We start from the raw sequence: 18,882 nt of genomic DNA, 5'->3' as shown, positions 1-18,882 counted from the left end.
TACATACCAGCGCTACGATGGTCACCATGCCGGGGTGGACGACGGCTTCTCAGGCTTCAGCGTTGACGACGACCTCTACCCCCCTAGCAACAACGACCCCTGGGCCGCACCAGACGGTGTTGACGGGTCAGAGCTGGTACCCCCCAAGGCTGATGATGATGATTGGACGGATCCAAAGGGAGGAGCTAAGAGAGCGCTAGCGGAGGAGGACCCAATGGATTTCTGAGGAGAAAGGAATAATGGACGGATGTTTCCGAGAGGATTGATAGATGTTACTGTTGTTAACAACTGAATGTACTGCCTTCTGCCGGCTGCCTGCGTGCGAGTGAGTGAGTGCGTCCATGTGAATGTTTGTGTGGGTCCCTTGTTACTTATTTAAAAACATATTTTTTTTCATTGAGTTCCAAAGGAAGTATGATCCTATGGAGGAAAGCTGTAGACTACCAATCAGAAACAGTGGGCGGGGTCTTGGGGTTGATTTGGTGATGGGCATACAGTGAAGGTATTTTCCTCTCACTATAGACAGTCCAGAGTGATGACAGACTGGGAGCGACTAGTCAGCATTTCCTGGTTCACCACACACACGGGAAGCTGTCAGAGCGCTGAGCCAAGGTCACTTCCTGTCACTGGTCCAGGTGTCTGCTGCTTCTCTCATCTCACAGAGAGGAAACTAGCTACACACACACAGACACTCTTAGACACACACCCGCCTCTCCAGTCTCTATCTGGGAATGGGGGGCTGATGGGTTTTTTGTGTCACATAGTAATTGGACTTTGCTTGCAATAGTGCCTTCATCTGTGTGTGCACGCGTGTGTGTTTTTTGGGGGCTGTGTGTGTGTACGCTTTTACACCTTGTATTTGTGTCCCCTTCAGGGTCTTACCAGTGGAGTGTGTTTGTGACTTATTTTGCTCCATCCCACACTATGAATCCCCCCCCATCCCTCCCCCCCACAAGCCCCTGTTGTTGTGTTACTAGAGCTCAGAATGGAAAGGTTCTAAATGACAGATTTGTTCTAAACAGAGTGATGGACGCCACCCTGCTCTGCTCTGCCTACAGATGTGCTAAATCTCCAAATGAGTGTTACTAAATTAGAAAGAAGACTAGATGAGAATTGCTCTCACATCAGACAAATATCTCTGAGTGTTTAGTCACATAGAACCCTCTAATTCTATGGTCTCCACCCCCTTGGGGAAGCCTTACTTGTCAATTGCACTAAACTAAAGATGCCACGCGATCCCTCCTAGTCTCCACGACCCCTAACTGCTGACCTCTATCCCTAACCACTACCCAGGGATCTCTCTGCTGTTCAGGGGTGGGCTCGCTTGTGTTGTCCAGTGAAACAGACACACACACACACACACACAGTTCAGCTGAACCCAAAACCAGAAAGGGGCTTCAGTAGGTACTCTGTGCTCCTTACTGTAAATATTATGTCTCTGTGTGTGCGCGGGTGTGTGTGTGTGTGTGTGTGTGTGTGTGTGTGTGTGTGTGTGTGTGTGTGTGTGTGTGTGTGTTCCATGCCTGTGGCTATGTGACGTGGCTGGCTGGTGTATGTGATAGCATGCTAATGTGTATAGCATGGTTGTAGATGCTGTATTTGCATGTGGTGACCGACAGCTAAGAGACATTCTAGAACTAACAGCACCCTACTCCAAACTGACCCCTGATCCTTGATAAGGGAAACTATAGGGTGAAGGGGACTGGTCAATCTGGAACTGGGGTATGATATGTAGCAAATGTAGGAGTTGGTGGTTCTATGGTTTCATCTCCACGCCTCACCACCGCTCACTCCACCCCTTACCCCCACACCCTGTGTTTACAAGGTAAGCCAAAGTCCACAACATTTGTTAACTTTGTAGAGAACAAAACAACAATGAGAATTTTCCAGTGGGGCATAGGCCTGTACAATAGATTGAAGTCACTCACGGTATAATACGTTCTGCGTATGAACGGTTCATAATCACTACAACAGGGTTTGTTTAGGTCAAACTCAATTATGAATGTTAACTATTCAATCAGGATCCACCTGGAACCAAATATAAAAAGACCCAAATAATGTAATTTTTCTATTGAAACAAGTTAACTAAGGGTTAACTACATATCTAATAATGGTTTAGAAGCCATTTGTAAGCAGAATTCAAGTTTTACTGAAACCACTTGGTAGAGTAGACACATGCAGTTACATTCAGTAGCTAGAGTAAATACATTCAGTTACATTCACTAGCTAGAGTAAATACATGCAGTTACATTCACTAGCTAGAGTAAATACATTCAGTTACATTCAGTAGCTAGAGTAAATACATACAGTTACATTCAGTAGCTAGAGTAAATACATTCAGTTACATTCACTAGCTAGAGTAAATACATTCAGTTACATTCACTAGCTAGAGTAAATACATTCAGTTACATTCAGTAGCTAGAGTAAATACATTCAGTTACATTCAGTAGCTAGAGTAAATACATACAGTTACATTCACTAGCTAGAGTAAATACATTCAGTTACATTCACTAGCTAGAGTAAATACATTCAGTTACATTCACTAGCTAGAGTAAATACATTCAGTTACATTCACTAGCTAGAGTAAATACATTCAGTTACATTCACTAGCTAGAGTAAATACATTCAGTTACATTCACTAGCTAGAGTAAATACATTCAGTTACATTCACTAGCTAGAGTAAATACATTCAGTTACATCCACTAGCTAGAGTAAATACATTCAGTTACATTCACTAGCTAGAGTAAATACATGCAGTTACATCCACTAGCTAGAGTAAATACATTCAGTTACATTCAGTAGCTAGAGTAAATACATGCAGTTACATCCACTAGCTAGAGTAAATACATGCAGTTACATCCAACAGCATCGACACAAAAACATGAGGAAACACTATCAAACAAAAATAGGAGTATTTTTCTACTGCTGGGTCACGCCCACACCTATGCTCCTCCAATGGTGGGCCTCCACAGTAAGTGGGTGAGGTTTATCCACTTTCACTTCTTGTATTTCGCCCAATCAGAGCTCAGCTTGGGAGGTAACGGCGAGAGCTTATATTTTTTACTTCTTCTATCTCTAGTCGGTTAAGGTTAAGTTAAAAAAATACATTTTTATTTTAAAGATCTTATAACATTTATTACAGTCTTAGTAGGCAAATTAGAAGGTTATAAAAACATTAAAAAACAAAAAACGCTATTTTATTACAACACTAAAGAAAATGTTGCCACTGTTGCTTTTAAAGTCTGAGGTGCTGTTTATTTGTTCATTTTGTCTCGGGAGAAGGTGTGCCATGTTTCTCTCCACTTCCGGGTATTCAATCATAATGCATTCCGGTTTGAACCGCACAGAACGTCAACAATCTTTCTAACAGCTTCCTTTAGCCCATTTAGGGATGGGTGATATAAATTAACGTCAGCTATCCACATTGGTTAAATTGCTGGTTTATTCAATAGGTCACGAAATGCACTGCGATTTAATTCCTGCCTCTATCTCTCTCCTGCTGTGACTGGCTGTCTTTGTGGGATGTTGAGACTGGCTTCTGTTTGCTGACTAGATATTTGTTTTTCTTCTGTATATTTTTTGCTATCTGAAGTTGTAAAATGTTCTGATGTATTTGGGGTTTTCTGTTATTGTTTTTGACTTCATCTGAAATGACACCCTATCAAAACGTAGTGCACTATAAAGGGAATAGGGTGCCATTTTGAATGCAGGCCCTATGTGTGTTTCTGCTCCTGAGTGCACTTGTTTAATCTGAGTTGTCGATATCGCCTCCATGCAACAATGAAACATTATTTATTGCAAATATGAACTGGACTGGCTCTGTTTTTGTCACAGAAACACGCATGAACGCACACACACACACACACACACACACACACACACACTGCTACATAGAGGAGGATATGATAGGACAGTGTGTATCAGTGTATCACAGGGAACAGAGCCTTCTGTGCTGAGCTAACCAGTACAAGGTCAGAGTCACACCACTGATAACACACTTTATAACAATGCCCTAGGTGAACACACACACACAAATACACACATCTGTGTCGTCATTCAGTGCGAAAAACGTACAGTTCACGAGGGTTCAGATGTGCTTCCGGGAACACAGACTAGGATTACTGATTACATCACACACACACACATGCTACACTTCCTGTGTTTTTGGGTCAGATTGAACCAGAGCACCAGTGATAATACCTCTGATGTCAGTGTTTATTTTGCTACAGTTAGGGAAACACGGCTGGAGACGGGGAGAGAGTAGGTTATTCCTGTGTGTGTGTGTGCTTGTGTGCGTGAGTGTGTGTGTGTGTGTGTGTGTTTGGTGGTGTTTGAACATTCGACAGAAATGTTGGGGCAGTTAGCTAGTCGTTTTACTTGACTTAAAAAACATTGGGACTTTTTAATTATTATTTTTAATATTAACCAAATCACATTTATATTTATTACAGAAAATCGAACAAAAACACTGGGATAGCACAACATAGCACAACATAGCACAACATAGCACAACATAGCACAACATAGCACAACATAGCACAACATAGCACAATAAATAAACCAAGATAAACACGACCCAGAAACGTTTCTGTGTTTTAACAAAGAGTTATTGCTAGAACAACAGAGAGGGAGTGTTACTCTGGTGTATAGCATGCATATGAACAAACACATCTGAAATGACACCCCTGCGTCACTACTGGCCAGAGACACATACTATGTAGTGTTTGCCCCCATCTGTCCTTTGTAGTGCACTATATAGGGTAGGGGTCATTAGAGATGCAGAGGTCTAGACGTGAAAAAGGGAGGGACCATGTTGTCAGAGATATGAAACCTGGAGACATAGAAACAGTACACATCCTCTGCTACAGATGTGGATCAAACAGGAAATGAATCACGTTATCTTAATCTTAATCTTAATCTCTTCATCTTCATTTGAATTGTCTTTGTCAAAACACAATGTATTCATTACTGCCACTCAAGCCCTCTAGGGGCTCGATTCAATCCGTAGTGCTAAAGATCTACGCTATAGCGCGTTAGCAATTTCAAGGCAATGCTCCCGCGTTAGCGGAGACTGCATTCACAGTCCTTGCTGCATACAGTATAAATGGGTTAGCTGACAATGTCACGAAAAAACGATGTGCGCGCTTCCATGGGGCAGAAGTCAGTGTGTTGTTATGATTCTGGATGGACAAATTGCTAGCAAGAATGACAAGAAACTGCCATGTAAGAAATTGTAAGTAGCTCGTTTCATCTTGTTCTTGATACCATGTCTTGTTTTGAGGTGTTTTGGCTGTCACATCTATGCTAAGATGGCTAAGATTCGCTAACTAGCTAACCAACAACTGTAGCGATGTATTTGTGAGACAAGAAGTGCTGATTGTGTACATGTATGCTTTCAATAAACATGGCAGAAAAAAATATAGTTGACAATCTAAGCCAACCCAATCTGGGTTTTTTTTGCTCCAATTTTGCTCCATAGTTCTGCACGGGTCCGTTTTGTTGCTAAACAACCAACTCAATCGGAAATGACTTTTTAATTTGAAATTGTGGTAAAATGCTGAACTTGTGCGATACGGATTGAATCGAGCCCTAGGTTTCATACGGTCTTGCATGTGTTTCATTTGTTTGGCCACGTTAGGCCAACCCTATCACTAACCGTTCCATCAGTGTCACGTCCTGACCTTAGTTCCTTTTTTATGTCTCTATTTTAGTTTGGTCAGGGCGTGAGTTGGGGTGGGCATTCTATGTTTTGTGTTCTATGTTTTCTATCTCTATGTGTTTGGCCTGGTATGGTTCCCAATCAGAGGCAGCTGGCAATCGTTGTCTCTGATTGAGAACCATACTTAGGCAGCCTGTTTTCCCACTATGGGTTGTGGGTAGTTGTTTTCTATCTCTGTGTCTGCACCAGACAGAACTGTTTCGTGTTGGTCTATTTTTGTTATTTTGGTCTTAGTGTTCTGAGTTGAAAAAATATGAACATGGACACTTACCACGCTGCATATTGGTCCGATCCTTCCTACTCCTCCTCAGACGAAGAGGACAGCCGTTACAACCAGGCTGAAGAAACTGACTTGGCAGTGTATGAGAGCGGGGCTACATTGCCGTTTGATCGGTTTGTCATCGTATAATAAAACAATGTAATAATATATTTCCTTACTTCATTACTGTTGGAACACAGGTAGGTACCCACATAATGATCATTGTATAATCAACAATAAGAAACATTCAAGACATGGTATTTATCAAAAAACTACAAATCATGACAGTCTTTATTAAAAAAGGTACGCTTATTTTCTATAAAATGCACTGATAGGTGTACAGTACTTTCCATCCACAGTTGTCCTTCATTGTAAAATAAAGAACCATAATCCTAACCCTAGCCTTCATTGTAGAACAAAGAACCCTAACCTTAACCCTAGCCTTCATTGTAGAACAAAGAACCCTAACCCTAACCCTAACCTTCATTGTAGAACAAAGAATCCTAACCCTAACCCTAGCCTTCATTGTAGAACAAAGAACCCTAACCCTAGCCTTCATTGTAGAACAAAGAACCCTAACCCTAACCCTAGCCTTCATTGTAGAACAAAGAACCCTAACCCTAACCCTAGCCTTCATTATAGAACAAAGAACCCTAACCCTAACCCTAGCCTTCATTGTAGAACAAAGAACCCGAACCCTAACCCTAGCCTTCATTGTAGAACAAAGAACCCTAACCCTAACCCTAGCCTTCATTGTAGAACAAAGAACCCTAAACCTAGCCTTCATTGTATAACAAAAGAGATGAAAATAAGTCCTTCATCAGAGCAGGGTTGTCCTGATCAGGACCCCTTGGTTTCTCTTCAGGCACCAGGTTAGACGCCGCTCTGAGTTACTCTCCACTGGTGTGTGTGTGTGCATGCATGTACTTCATGTGTGTCTAAACATGGGCACTCTTGGCGTGGTTAGTGGAGGGTGGAACAGGGTTACCAGGCCCCTGTCCTTTGGAGTAGTAGAACCTGTTGTTGTCATGGTGATTGTAGTGTTGGGACGGTTCAGTAGAACAGCAGGTGATCATGGCCCCTCCCAGGAGACAGAAGGCCGTGCCCACCCAGCCAGCGTACAGGCTGAACCCAAACGACATGAGTCCCTGGTCCTGGTGGGCTCCGATAGGAAACCATACTGTGGACACCCCCCCACAAAGAGCTATACAGGAAGGAGAGAGAAAGATTTAGATTAACGCCCACATTTAATACACATAGAAGGTTCTACTTTTTTCGTCTACCCCTGTTGTATTCGGCGCATGTGACAAATAAAATTAGATTTTGATTTGATTATAAACACGCGTGTATACTGAACAAAAATATAAACGCAACATGCAACGATTTTACTCAGTTACAGTTCATAGAAGGAAATCAGTCAATTGAAATAAATAAATTAGGCCCTAATCTATGGATTTCACATGACTGGGCAGGGGCATGGGTGGGCCTGGGAGAGCATAGGCCCACCCACTTGGGAGCCAGGGGCAGCCAATCAAAATGAGTTTTTCCCCACAAAAAGGCTATATTACAAGCAGAAATAATCCTCAGTTTCATCAGCTGTGGCTGGTCTCAGACGATCCCGCAGGTGAAGAAGCCAGAGGTGTAGGTCCTGGGCTGGCGTGGTTACTTTTGGTCTTTAGTTGTGAGGCCGGTTGGATGTACTGCCAAATTGTATAAAACGACATTGGAGCTGGCTTATATGGTAGTCAGCGGGCCAATTGCAGTCATTGGGCCAATTGCACGCTCCCTCACAATTTGAGACATCTGTGGCATTGTTATGTATGACAAATCTGCACATTTTAGAGTGGCCTTTTATTGTCCCCCGCACAAGGTGCACCTGTGTAATGATCATGCTGTTTAATCAGCTTCTTGACATGCCACACCTGTCAGCTGGATGGATTATCTTGGCAAAAGAGAAATGCTCACTAACAGGGATGTAAACAGATTTGTGTACAAAATATTAGAGAAATAAGCTTCTTCTTTTTTACATATGGAACATTTCTGGGATCTTTTATTTCAGCTCATGAAAATGGGACCAACACTTTACATGTTGCGTTTATATTTTTGTTCAGTATACAGTATAATTTATAGGTAAATATAGTACTTATAGTAGTATATACAACATAGTACACGCACACACACACACACACACACATATACACACACACATACGATGGACATCATGTGGAACAGGGTGTTGGAAAACTGGACATTGAAAAGCAGATCAAACACATTTTATATTGTGTCAAACAACAAATGGGAAAATATTCTCCAGCAGGAGGGAAAAGGGTGTGGACGAGGTGGGAGGGGAGGAATGGTGGTCTGGGGGATGGGTTGAACTGTAGGGAACTGTGTGTATGCATGTGTGAGTGTGTGTCTGTGGGAGTTAGGGGAGGCGGATGGCTAGGAGGGGTGAAAGGGAGGGCTGGGAGGGGTGAGAGGGAGGATGTGAAGGCTAAGGGTCAAGGTTAGGCCTGGGGCTGTGGTTGTTATAAGTATGACCGTATGTTGTAATGTGTGTGCAAACATCTGTCTCTGTGCTCAACTGTGCATGTGTGTCTGTCTGACTGTCTGTGTGTGTGTGTCCATGTGTGTGTGTTTGTGTGCGTGCGTGTGTGTGTGTGTCTGTCTGGCTGTGTGTGTGTCCGTGTGTGTGTGTGTCTTTCTGTCCATGTGTGTCCGTGTGTGTGCGTGTCTGTCTGTCTGTCTGTGTGTGTGTGTGTGTGTGTGTGTGTGTCCGTGTGTGTGTGCGTGTGTGTGTGCGTGTGTGTCCAGACTTACCCACTAGCAGTATGAGAACTCCCCCAAGTAGGGATCGTTTGTTCTTGGCTGACTGAGGCTCATCACCCAGAGAGATGCAGGGCATGGCTGTTAGGACCATCCCCACTGCAGGCAGCCCCATGAGGGATCCAGTTATCATCAACGCCCTCGACGTCTGGATGTATGCTGTACACAGACACAGAGAGATAAACGGTATGGCCTAAAATGTGCCATAGTAATCTTGGTTGATTCCAATAGGAAAGATATCCAGGCCTTGAGTTTGAGACTAGCTGTTGTAGACTATCGGTTTAGGCTCGGGACAAACAACACTGCTGTGAAATATTCCCGATATATCATAACCTCTTGGTCAGAGTCCACAGCCACAGAGACGCAGAGACGTCTGCACAGCCCTGTTATTTCTTATTCATTAACCTCAATATAGTAGTATCATCTATATATAGTAGAGTAGAGTATAGTGGTGTATAGTAGAGTGCAGTATAATATAGTATAGTATAATATACTATGGTATATTGGAGTATATTAGAGTATAGTGTAGTATTGTAGAGTGGAGTATAGTAGAGTGTAGTAATATTTAGTATAGTATAATAAAGTATAGTATATAAAGGTATAGTAGAGTATAGTGTAATGTAGTACAGTATAGTGTAGTATTGTAGAGTGTAGTGATTTATAGCATAGTATGGTGGAGTATAGTATAGTATAGTAGAGCATAGTAGATTGTAGTATAATATATTATAGTATATTGCAGTATAGTATAATATTATATAGTATAAATAGTAATGTTCTATTACCTTTAATATAGTATTATTATGTATTACTGTACAGTATATTATAGTAGAGTATAGTATTATACAGTAGCGTAATGTTCTGCTACCATTAATATAGTATTATTATGTATTACTGTACAGTATATTATAGTAGAGTATAGTATTATACAGTAGAGTAATGTTCTGCTACCATTAATATAGTATTATTATGTATTACTGTACAGTATATTACAGTAGAGTATAGTATTATACAGTAGAGTAATGTTCTGTTACCCGGTAGGTCCAATATCTGTGTCAGTGATATACAGTGATAGAGGGCGGTTGAAATGACACATTCAGCCCACAGGCCCTTGGCTCCTAACTCGTCCATCTTCTTGCAGGTGTTCATGCCATATTTACATGTCACTACCCAGTCGTTGGTGGCCGTGGCGATAAGGATCCCGACCCAGCCGATACAACCCATCACAAAACCGCTGAGCTGGAGACAGCTGTTCGCCATGGCAATGAGAGGTAGGGTAGTCCTAGGGTAGAATAGTCTCCAAAAACTGTTTCGAAAGACGTTAAATGGTCCAGGCAGTCAGAGTGACTCAAGACGGTGAATTGGACAGTCCACAGCCCAAATAGTCCAAAAACAACTGATGATACTATAAAGATACGTTGAAGCTTGTGTCAAAGTAGCCTCGCTTGCCAGACTCACAACGCCTGTGGGACTATTGTGAAAGGAATTGTTATGATTTCAAAATAGTCCCGTGTTGTACAAATCCTGGTGAAAACTGTTAAACAGAAGAAAATGATAGCCAAATGCTGTGTGAAGTTAGCTTCAGCACTTTTCCATTCGTTTTATAGTAGAGAAAGGTCTGAAAAAACTACCTGGAAACTTCTAACCAATCGGAGGGATGGAGAGAAATAGAAAAAAAATCCCTCTCTCTCTCTCTCTCTCTCTCTCTCTCTCTCTCTCTCTCTCTCTCTCTCTCCTCTCTCTCTCTCTCTCTCTCTCTCTCTCTCTCTCTCTCTCTCTCTCTCAAATGATTTTGTAAAGTGTTACTGCCCTCTCCTGGCCATTGAAAATCACATCAGTTCCAGGTATGTCCACCGGGGGGCGACCTGGTGCTGCCTCTGGTACTTCAGGCTACCTTTATAGGCTCCTGCTCAGGAGTTAGGGAGACAGAGACAGGAAGAGGGAGAAGAAGGAGAGAGAGTGGCAGGAAGAAGGAGGAGAAGAGAGAGGAAGATAGAGAATGATGATGTAGTAGGAGCAAGGCATCATGGGAATGGGAATATTATGGTAATGAGGATGATCAGAATGCCAGGATGACAGTGAAGGATGATGGGATTTCAGCTCTCCTGGTGTGTGTGTGCACGCGTGTGCGGTCTCTAAATCAGAGAGCGGAGGAGAAGGAGTGTAATGAAGTGACTCTTAGTCTTTCACTATGACAGCTCTGTCACTACAGCAGAGTGGCTGTCATCAGGAGGGCTGCTTTCTAGCAACACAGTCATTATGAAATGAAACGTTACTGAATCTTAGGTATGAAGGACAAGCAAGACATCAGTTAAATACTGTGAGTATTGAAATGTGCTCTCTCTCCTTCTATTCACTTACTCCCTCTATTAATATTCTGTGTCCTAACTGCTTAAATTAGCCCCCTCACTCTCAGCTTTGTCGTTCAAACCTCCCGTCGCCTGGTAAATAATGTCCTATCGCTTCTTTACATGATCTACTGCAGTAGAGAGGAGGAGAGGAAGAGGGAGAGAAAAGAGGAAGGAAAGGGGGAATGGGAAATTAGGAGAGGAGGAGGAAAGGCTGAGGTGGATTAAAATAAATACAAATATAGAGGGGGGAGAGGGGAAAGATTTTGAGAGAGAGAGAGAGAGAGAGAGAGAGAGAGAGAGAGAAAGAGAGAGAGAGAGAGAGAGAGAGAGAGAGAGAGAGAGAGAGAGAGGGAGAGAGAGAGAGGGGGAGAGAGGGAGAGAGAGGGAGAGAGAAAGAGAGAGAAAGAGAGAGAGAGAGAGAGAGAGAGAGAGAGAGAGAGAGAGAGAGAGAGAGAGAGAGAGAGAGAGAGAGAGAGAGAAAGAGAGAGAGAGAGAGAGAGAGAAGAGAGAGAGAGAGAGAGAGAGAGAGAGAGAGGAACAGAGCAGAGAGGAAGTCACAATCAGATGAGCTCCTGCATTTTTCAGCATTTTCTTTAAAAAAGATAGATTAGGAGTTAGATAAACTTAGATTTTTTGTCAGGAACACATACTGGATTCTACCCTCTACAACATAACCCCTACTTCAAATCAAAACTTAAAACCTACAACCTGATTTTGGACGGAATTACGGAATCACCTGGAAGGTTCACAACTACCAAGATTTGTTTCTCTATACAGCAAATTCTCTGGAAAACAACAGAAACCTGAAAACACCATCCAACCTGGAACTGAGTGAGTAATGCTTAGTCTGAAACTATATATTTTTTTTTCCAAAAGCCAAGAAGAAAAATACACAACATTACCTTATAAGGATTTCTAACTCTAATTCTAACATAATTCTGCCAAGCTTGATACAGCTTCAAATAGCACTGACGTGTCAAGTGAGAGGTGTCAAAGCTCATTAGCCCAACAATGGCAGGAGAGTCACACAGTCTACCCCAACCAAATGGAGAGGCCTTAGAAGCTCCCTCCCGCTGTTCAGAGGTAATTAAAATACAGTACCCTCTGCATGTAAAGAATGAAAAGGCAAGAAAAGATTACAAAATGAAGCTCCTTATGGAAAATCAAGAGACACTTTTTGCTGACTATTACAAAAATGGGAACATCAGCAACCTTATCTTCCACACAAACCATCCCCTGGCATGGCACAGTGCTATATTAGCACACTACCCCTCTGTTACGAGAGGGGGGATTAACGAGGGGTGGAAACTCAGAATACTTGACAACGAGGACTCTGAGTTAAGTAATATAAATATCTATAAGTCCGGAACAGTGATGGTACAGCGTAACCACAAACAGTTTCAGCTGGACTTTCACCTAATCAAAGAATTAGCTCAGCAGGAGAAACTCTCCCTTGATAAAGATACCCCCACCCCGAGAGGATCAGACCAGACCTCTTCATTATGTAACCCCACAGATGAGCAACCCCCAGCGGAGGGTCAACCTCCCAGCACAGATTACCACTCCCTCATTGAAATGAAGGACAAATTCACCCAGCTGGAGATAAGGCAGGTGGAGCTGGAACAGCAGGTGATTACACTTCAGTCAGCACAGACCCAGACAACAGTCCAGCACAACAACAGCCCCTTAACCAGACCCGGAGAGCTGGAGGTGGACAGAGACATATCTGCACTTTGGACAGTGGTGAGACAAATACAACAGGAGAAAGAGGAGCAGAACAGAGCACTAGAGGAGAGTATCAGACTGCTGGTGGAGGAGAGGTTGAGGGGGATGGAGGAGAGGGTGAGGGGGATGGAGGAGAAGTTGAGGGGGACGGCGTGTGACAGAGAACAACCCACTAGAGAGGTGGCCACCCCCACAGAGAAGCCAGCAGAACAGCCCACCTCAGCACCCAACAAAAGTCTCGACACCACAGCAGAACAGTCCACACCAGACCCTGACCATAGAGTCGACACCACAGCAGAACAGTCCACACCAGACCCTGACCATAGAGTCGACATCACAGCACAACAGACAAATGAAGAACCCCAAGCCCAGAGGCTCTCACCCCCTCTGAGCACCCCCCCTGTCAGCCACCCTGATAGCCCTTCTGTCAACCCCCCCACACCCACTGAGGACAAACACAAGACACAGATTGTACTACTTATGGACTCAAATGGGAAATATATAGAAGAAAAAATACTTTTTCCCAAACACAGTGTGTCTAAACTCTGGTGTCCAAACACCCAGCGTGCCCTAGACCTTCTGTCTGAGGCCAAACTAGGCTCACCCAGCCACATAATAATACACACAGGCACAAACGACCTGAGAGCACAGCAGGAAAGAGTGGCCACAGCACTGAAGGGAGTGATTGAAAAGGCTTCTTCTACTTTCCCCAACGCACAAGTGGTTATCTCCACCCTGCTACCACGAAAAGACTTCCACCCCGCCACAATACAGCGGGTAAATGCAAGTATTTCCCGTGACTGTGCCTCAAAACCAAACGTTTTCCTGGCCCACCACTCCACCCTGGACTTGAACAGCCTCTATGACCAGGTCCACCTCTACAAGGCAGCAGTGCCCACCTTTGCCCGGACTCTAAAGGACATCGCTCTCAAACGTATCCCCAACACTCCACACAGGAGCAACAGATCAATAGACACCCCACCCAGACCAGCGAGACACCCTCCCAGATCTGCAGGACCTCCCCCTGGACCTACACATAGAGGACCCACGCCAAGAGGAATTACATCCAGACCACAGTACACCCAGACACATCCACACCCCCACCCCAACCAATCAACACCCCCCCACGTCAACCATGCCCACACTCCATTTAGGCCCCCTCAGATCAGACCTATGCCACTCCTGCCCACCCCATGCACCCCACCCCCGCAAAGAGGGCCTCAACATGGAAGCCACACATACGCCCAGGTAGTGAGCGGGCAAACAGTCCCAACCCCCACTCTCACACTCGCCCAAGCCAATGGCATGTACCAGATGCTCAGCAGGCTTTGCTCACACTTACTGGCCTGAGGCTAAACCACGACCAACAACATTGGACACTCTATGGAACAAAAAGCCTTCACTATATTATCCTGGAATATCCAAGGCCTGAGGTCATCTGCCTTTGGCCTAAAGAGCAGAAACCCGGACTTCACCAAAGAACTCGGTAATACAGACATTGTCATCCTGCAAGAAACCTGGTATAGAGGAGATGGACCCACTGGTTGCCCTCTAGGTTACAGAGAGCTGGTAGTCCCATCCACCAAACTACCAGGTGTGAAACAGGGAAGGGACTCAGGGTGTATGCTAATTTGGTATAGAGCAGACCTAACTCACTCCATTAAATTAATCAAAACAGGAACATTCTACATTTGGCTAGAAATTCAAAAAGAAATTATCCTAACAGAGAAAAATGTCCTCCTGTGTGCTACCTATATCCCCCCACTAGAATCCCCATATTTTAATGAAGACAGCTTCTCCATCCTGGAGGGGGAAATCAATCATTTCCAGGCCCAGGGACATGTACTAGTCTGTGGTGACCTAAATGCCAGAACCGGACAAGAACCTGACACCCTCAGCACACAGGGGGACAAACACCTGCCTGGAGGTGACAGCATTCCCTCCCCCATATGCCCCCCTAGGCACAACTATGACAACATAACCAACAAAAACGGGTCACAACTCCTGCAGCTCTGTCGCACGCTGGGTATGTACATAGTCAACGGTAGGCTTCGAGGGGACTCCTATGGTAGGTACACCTATAGCTCATCTCTTGGCAGTAGTACTGTAGACTACTTTATCACTGACCTCAACCCAGAGTCTCTCAGAGCGTTCACAGTCAGCCCACTAACACCCCTATCAGACCACAGCAAAATCACAGTCTACTTAAACAGAGCAATACTCAATCATGAGGCATCAAAGCCAAAGGAACTGAGTAACATTAAGAAATGCTATAGATGGAAGGAATGCAGTTTGGAAACCTACCAAAAAACTATTAGGCAACAACAAATTCAATCCCTCTTAGACAATTTCCTGGGTAAAACGTTCCACTGTAATAGTGAAGGTGTAAACTTGGCAGTAGAAAATCTTAACAGTATATTTGACCTCTCAGCTTCCCTATCAAATCTAAAAATCTCAAATAGAAAACCGAAGAAAATTAACAATAATGACAAATGGTTTGATGAAGAATGCAAAAATCTAAGAAAGAAATTGAGAAACCTGTCCAACCAAAAACATAGAGACCCGGAAAACCTGAGTCTACGCCTTCACTATGGTGAATCACTAAAACAATACAGAAATACACTACGGAAAACGAAGGAACAGCATGTCAGAAATCAGCTCAATGCAATTGAAGAATCCATAGACTCTAACCACTTCTGGGAAAATTGGAAAACACTAAACAAACAACAACACGAAGAATTATCTATCCAAAATGGAGATGTATGGGTAAACCACTTCTCCAATCTTTTTGGCTCTATAACAAAGAATAAAGAGCAAAAACATATACATGATCAAACACAGATCTTAGAATCAACTATTAAAGACTACCAGAACCCACTGGATTCTCCAATTACATTGAAAGAGTTACAGGACAAAATTAAAACCCTCCAACCCAAAAAGGCCTGTGGTGTTGATGGTATCCTCAATGAAATGATCAAATATACAGACAACAAATTCCAATTGGCTATACTAAAACTCTTTAACATCATACTTAGCTCTGGCATCTTCCCCAATATTTGGAACCAAGGACTGATCACCCCAATCCACAAAAGTGGAGACAAATTTGACCCCAATAACTACCGTGGAATATGTGTCAACAGTAACCTTGGGAAAATCCTCTGCATTATTATTAACAGCAGACTTGTACATTTCCTCAATGAAAACAATGTACTGAGCAAATGTCAAATTGGCTTTTTACCAAATTACCGTACAACAGACCATGTATTCACCCTGCACACCCTAATTGACAATCAAACAAACCAAAACAAAGGCAAAGTCTTCTCATGCTTTGTTGATTTCAAAAAAGCCTTCGACTCAATCTGGCATGAGGGTCTGCTATACAAACTGATGGAAAGTGGTGTTGGGGGTAAAACATACGACATTATAAAATCCATGTACACAAACAACAAGTGTGCGGTTAAAATTGGCAAAAAACACACACATTTCTTCACACAGGGTCGTGGGGTTAGACAGGGATGCAGCTTAAGCCCCACCCTCTTCAACATATATATCAACGAATTGGCGAGGGCACTAGAAAAGTCTGCAGCACCCGGCCTCCCCCTGCTAGAATCCGAAGTCAAAAGTCTGCTGTTTGCTGATGATCTGGTGCTTCTGTCACCAACCAAGGAGGGCCTACAGCAGCACCTAGATCTTATGCACAGATTCTGTCAGACCTGGGCCCTGACAGTAAATCTCAGTAAGACCAAAATAATGGTGTTCCAAAAAAGGTCCAGTCACCAGGACCACAAATACAAATTCCATCTAGACACTGTTGCCCTAGAGCACACAAAAAACTATACATACCTTGGCCTAAACATCAGCACCACAGGTAACTTCCACAAAGCTGTGAACGATCTGAGAGACAAGGCAAGAAGGGCATTCTATGCCATCAAAAGAAACATAAATTTCAACATACCAATTAGGATCTGGCTAAAAATACTTGAATCAGTCATAGAGCCCATTGCCCTTTATGGTTGTGAGGTCTGGGGTCCGCTCACCAACCAAGACTTCACAAAATGGGACAAACACCAAATTGAGACTCTGCACGCAGAATTCTGCAAAAATATCCTCCGTGTACAACGTAGAACACCAAATAATGCATGCAGAGCAGAATTAGGCCGATACCCACTAATTATCAAAATCCAGAAAAGAGCTGTTAAATTCTACAACCACCTAAAAGGAAGCGATTCCCAAACCTTCCATAACAAAGCCATCACCTACAGAGAGATGAACCTGGAGAAGAGTCCCCTAAGCAAGCTGGTCCTGGGGCTCTGTTCACAAACACAAACACACACTACAGAGCCCCAGGACAGCAGCACAATTAGACCCAACCAAATCATGAGAAAACAAAAAGATAACTACTTAACACATTGGAAAGAATTAACAAAAAAACAGAGCAAACTAGAATGCTATTTGGCCCTACACAGAGAGTACACAGCGGCAGAATACCTGACCACTGTGACTGACCCAAAATTAAGGAAAGCCTTGACTATGTACAGACTCAGTGAGCATAGCCTTGCTATTGAGAAAGGCCGCCGTAGGCAGACTTGGCTCTCAAGAGAAGACAGGCTATGTGCTCACTGCCCACAAAATGAGGTGGAAACTGAGCTGCACTTCCTAACCTCCTGCCCAATGTATGACCATATTAGAGAGACATATTTCCCTCAGATTACACAGATCCACAAAGAATTCGAAAACAAATCCAATTTTGAAAAACTCCCATATCTACTGGGTGAAATACCACAGTGTGCCATCACAGCAGCAAGATTTGTGACCTGTTGCCACGAGAAAAGGGCAACCAGTGAAGAACAAACACCATTGTAAATACAACCCATATTTATGCTTATTTATTTTATCTTGTGTCCTTTAGCCATTTGTACATTGTTAGAACACTGTATATATATATATAATATGACATTTGTAATGTCTTTACTGTTTTGAAACTTCTGTATGTGTAATGTTTACTGTTAATTTTTGTTGTTTTTCACTTTATATATTCACTTTGTATGTTGTCTACCTCACTTGCTTTGGCAATGTTAACACATGTTTCCCATGCCAATAAAGCCCTTGAATTGAATTGAGAGGGAGAGAGAGGGGGGGAGAGAGGGAGAGAGGGGGGGGGGGAGTGAGAGGTGTGTGAGAGAGAGAGAGAGAGAGAGAGAGAGAGAGAGAGAGAGATGGGGGGGGAAGTGAGAGGTGAGAGAGAGAGGGAGAGAGAGGGGAAAGTGAGAGGTGAAAGAGATCTCTGAGAAAGATAAAGAGAGACATCTCTGAGAGAGAGAGAGAGAGGGGAAAGTGAGAGGTGAAAGAGATCTCTGAGAAAGATAAAGAGAGAGATCTCTGAGAGAGATAGAGAGAGAGAGAGAGAGAGAGAGGGAGAGAGAGAGAGAAAGAGAGAGAGAGAGAGAGAGAGAGGGAGAGAGAGAGAGAAAGAGAGAGAGAGAGAGAGAGAGAGAGAGAGAGAGAGAGATGTCATTGAGTCATATATCATCAGAAGGATACTGCAGTGCTGGTAGTAGTTGGCATAAGGCCAGACAGTAATGGACAGAGCTCTGTATTGCAGCATGACAGTGTCTCTACAGTATCTCACACACACACCTCTCCTCTCGCAATCTCCGCAGCTTAGTAAAGTAATAAGATACAGAGAGAGACAGAGAGGAGAGATAACGAGGGAGAGAGGGGGTGTCTGGAGGAGAGTTATGATGGACAGATCAGGGGGTGAGTTTTCAGGGAAATGTCCGAATCAGGGGATCTCAAGGACTTAAAACCTGTTACGGCTAGCCGTTCCGCTAGTGGAATGTTGCAACAACATCTAGTGAAATTGTAGAGCGTAAAATTCAAATGAAATTATTAGAAATATTTCACTTTCATAAAATCACAAGTGCAATACACCAAAATAAAGCTTCATTTCTTGTTAATCCAGCCGCCGTGTCAGATTTCAAAAAGGCTTTACGGCGAAAGCAAAC

The 18,882-nt window shown here is 43.4% G+C and overlaps 2 protein-coding genes across 5 annotated transcripts in view; one reads left to right on the top strand and one right to left on the bottom strand.

Moving 5' to 3' along the window:
- The window catches only part of LOC109890371 (probable cationic amino acid transporter), a 21,760-nt gene extending 17,952 nt beyond the window's left edge, over positions 1-3,808 (top strand). For all 4 annotated transcript variants that reach the window (XM_031824215.1, XM_031824217.1, XM_031824216.1 and 1 more), the window contains one exon: positions 1-3,808. This exon is cut by the window's left edge and continues 79 nt beyond it. In XM_031824215.1, coding sequence (XP_031680075.1) covers positions 1-226 — 226 coding nt within the window. In that variant the 3' untranslated portion in view covers positions 227-3,808.
- A 2,428-nt stretch (positions 3,809-6,236) lies between these two features.
- On the bottom strand, positions 6,237-10,392 carry cldn11a (claudin 11a). Its single transcript, XM_020482469.2, has 3 exons — positions 9,836-10,392; positions 8,799-8,963; positions 6,237-7,182 (listed from the first exon to the last, which is right to left on the bottom strand). Exons 1-3 carry the CDS (start codon positions 10,059-10,061, stop codon positions 6,917-6,919), a joined length of 657 nt encoding a protein of 218 aa, XP_020338058.1. The 5' UTR covers positions 10,062-10,392; the 3' UTR covers positions 6,237-6,916.
- Positions 10,393-18,882: the final 8,490 nt, after the last annotated feature.

Source organism: Oncorhynchus kisutch, linkage group LG5 (assembly GCF_002021735.2).
Source record: "Oncorhynchus kisutch isolate 150728-3 linkage group LG5, Okis_V2, whole genome shotgun sequence".
NCBI classification, from domain to species: Eukaryota; Metazoa; Chordata; class Actinopteri; order Salmoniformes; family Salmonidae; genus Oncorhynchus; species Oncorhynchus kisutch.
The sequence above is the reverse complement of the archived record's forward strand: the minus strand, read 5'-3'. Positions and strand labels throughout refer to the sequence as shown.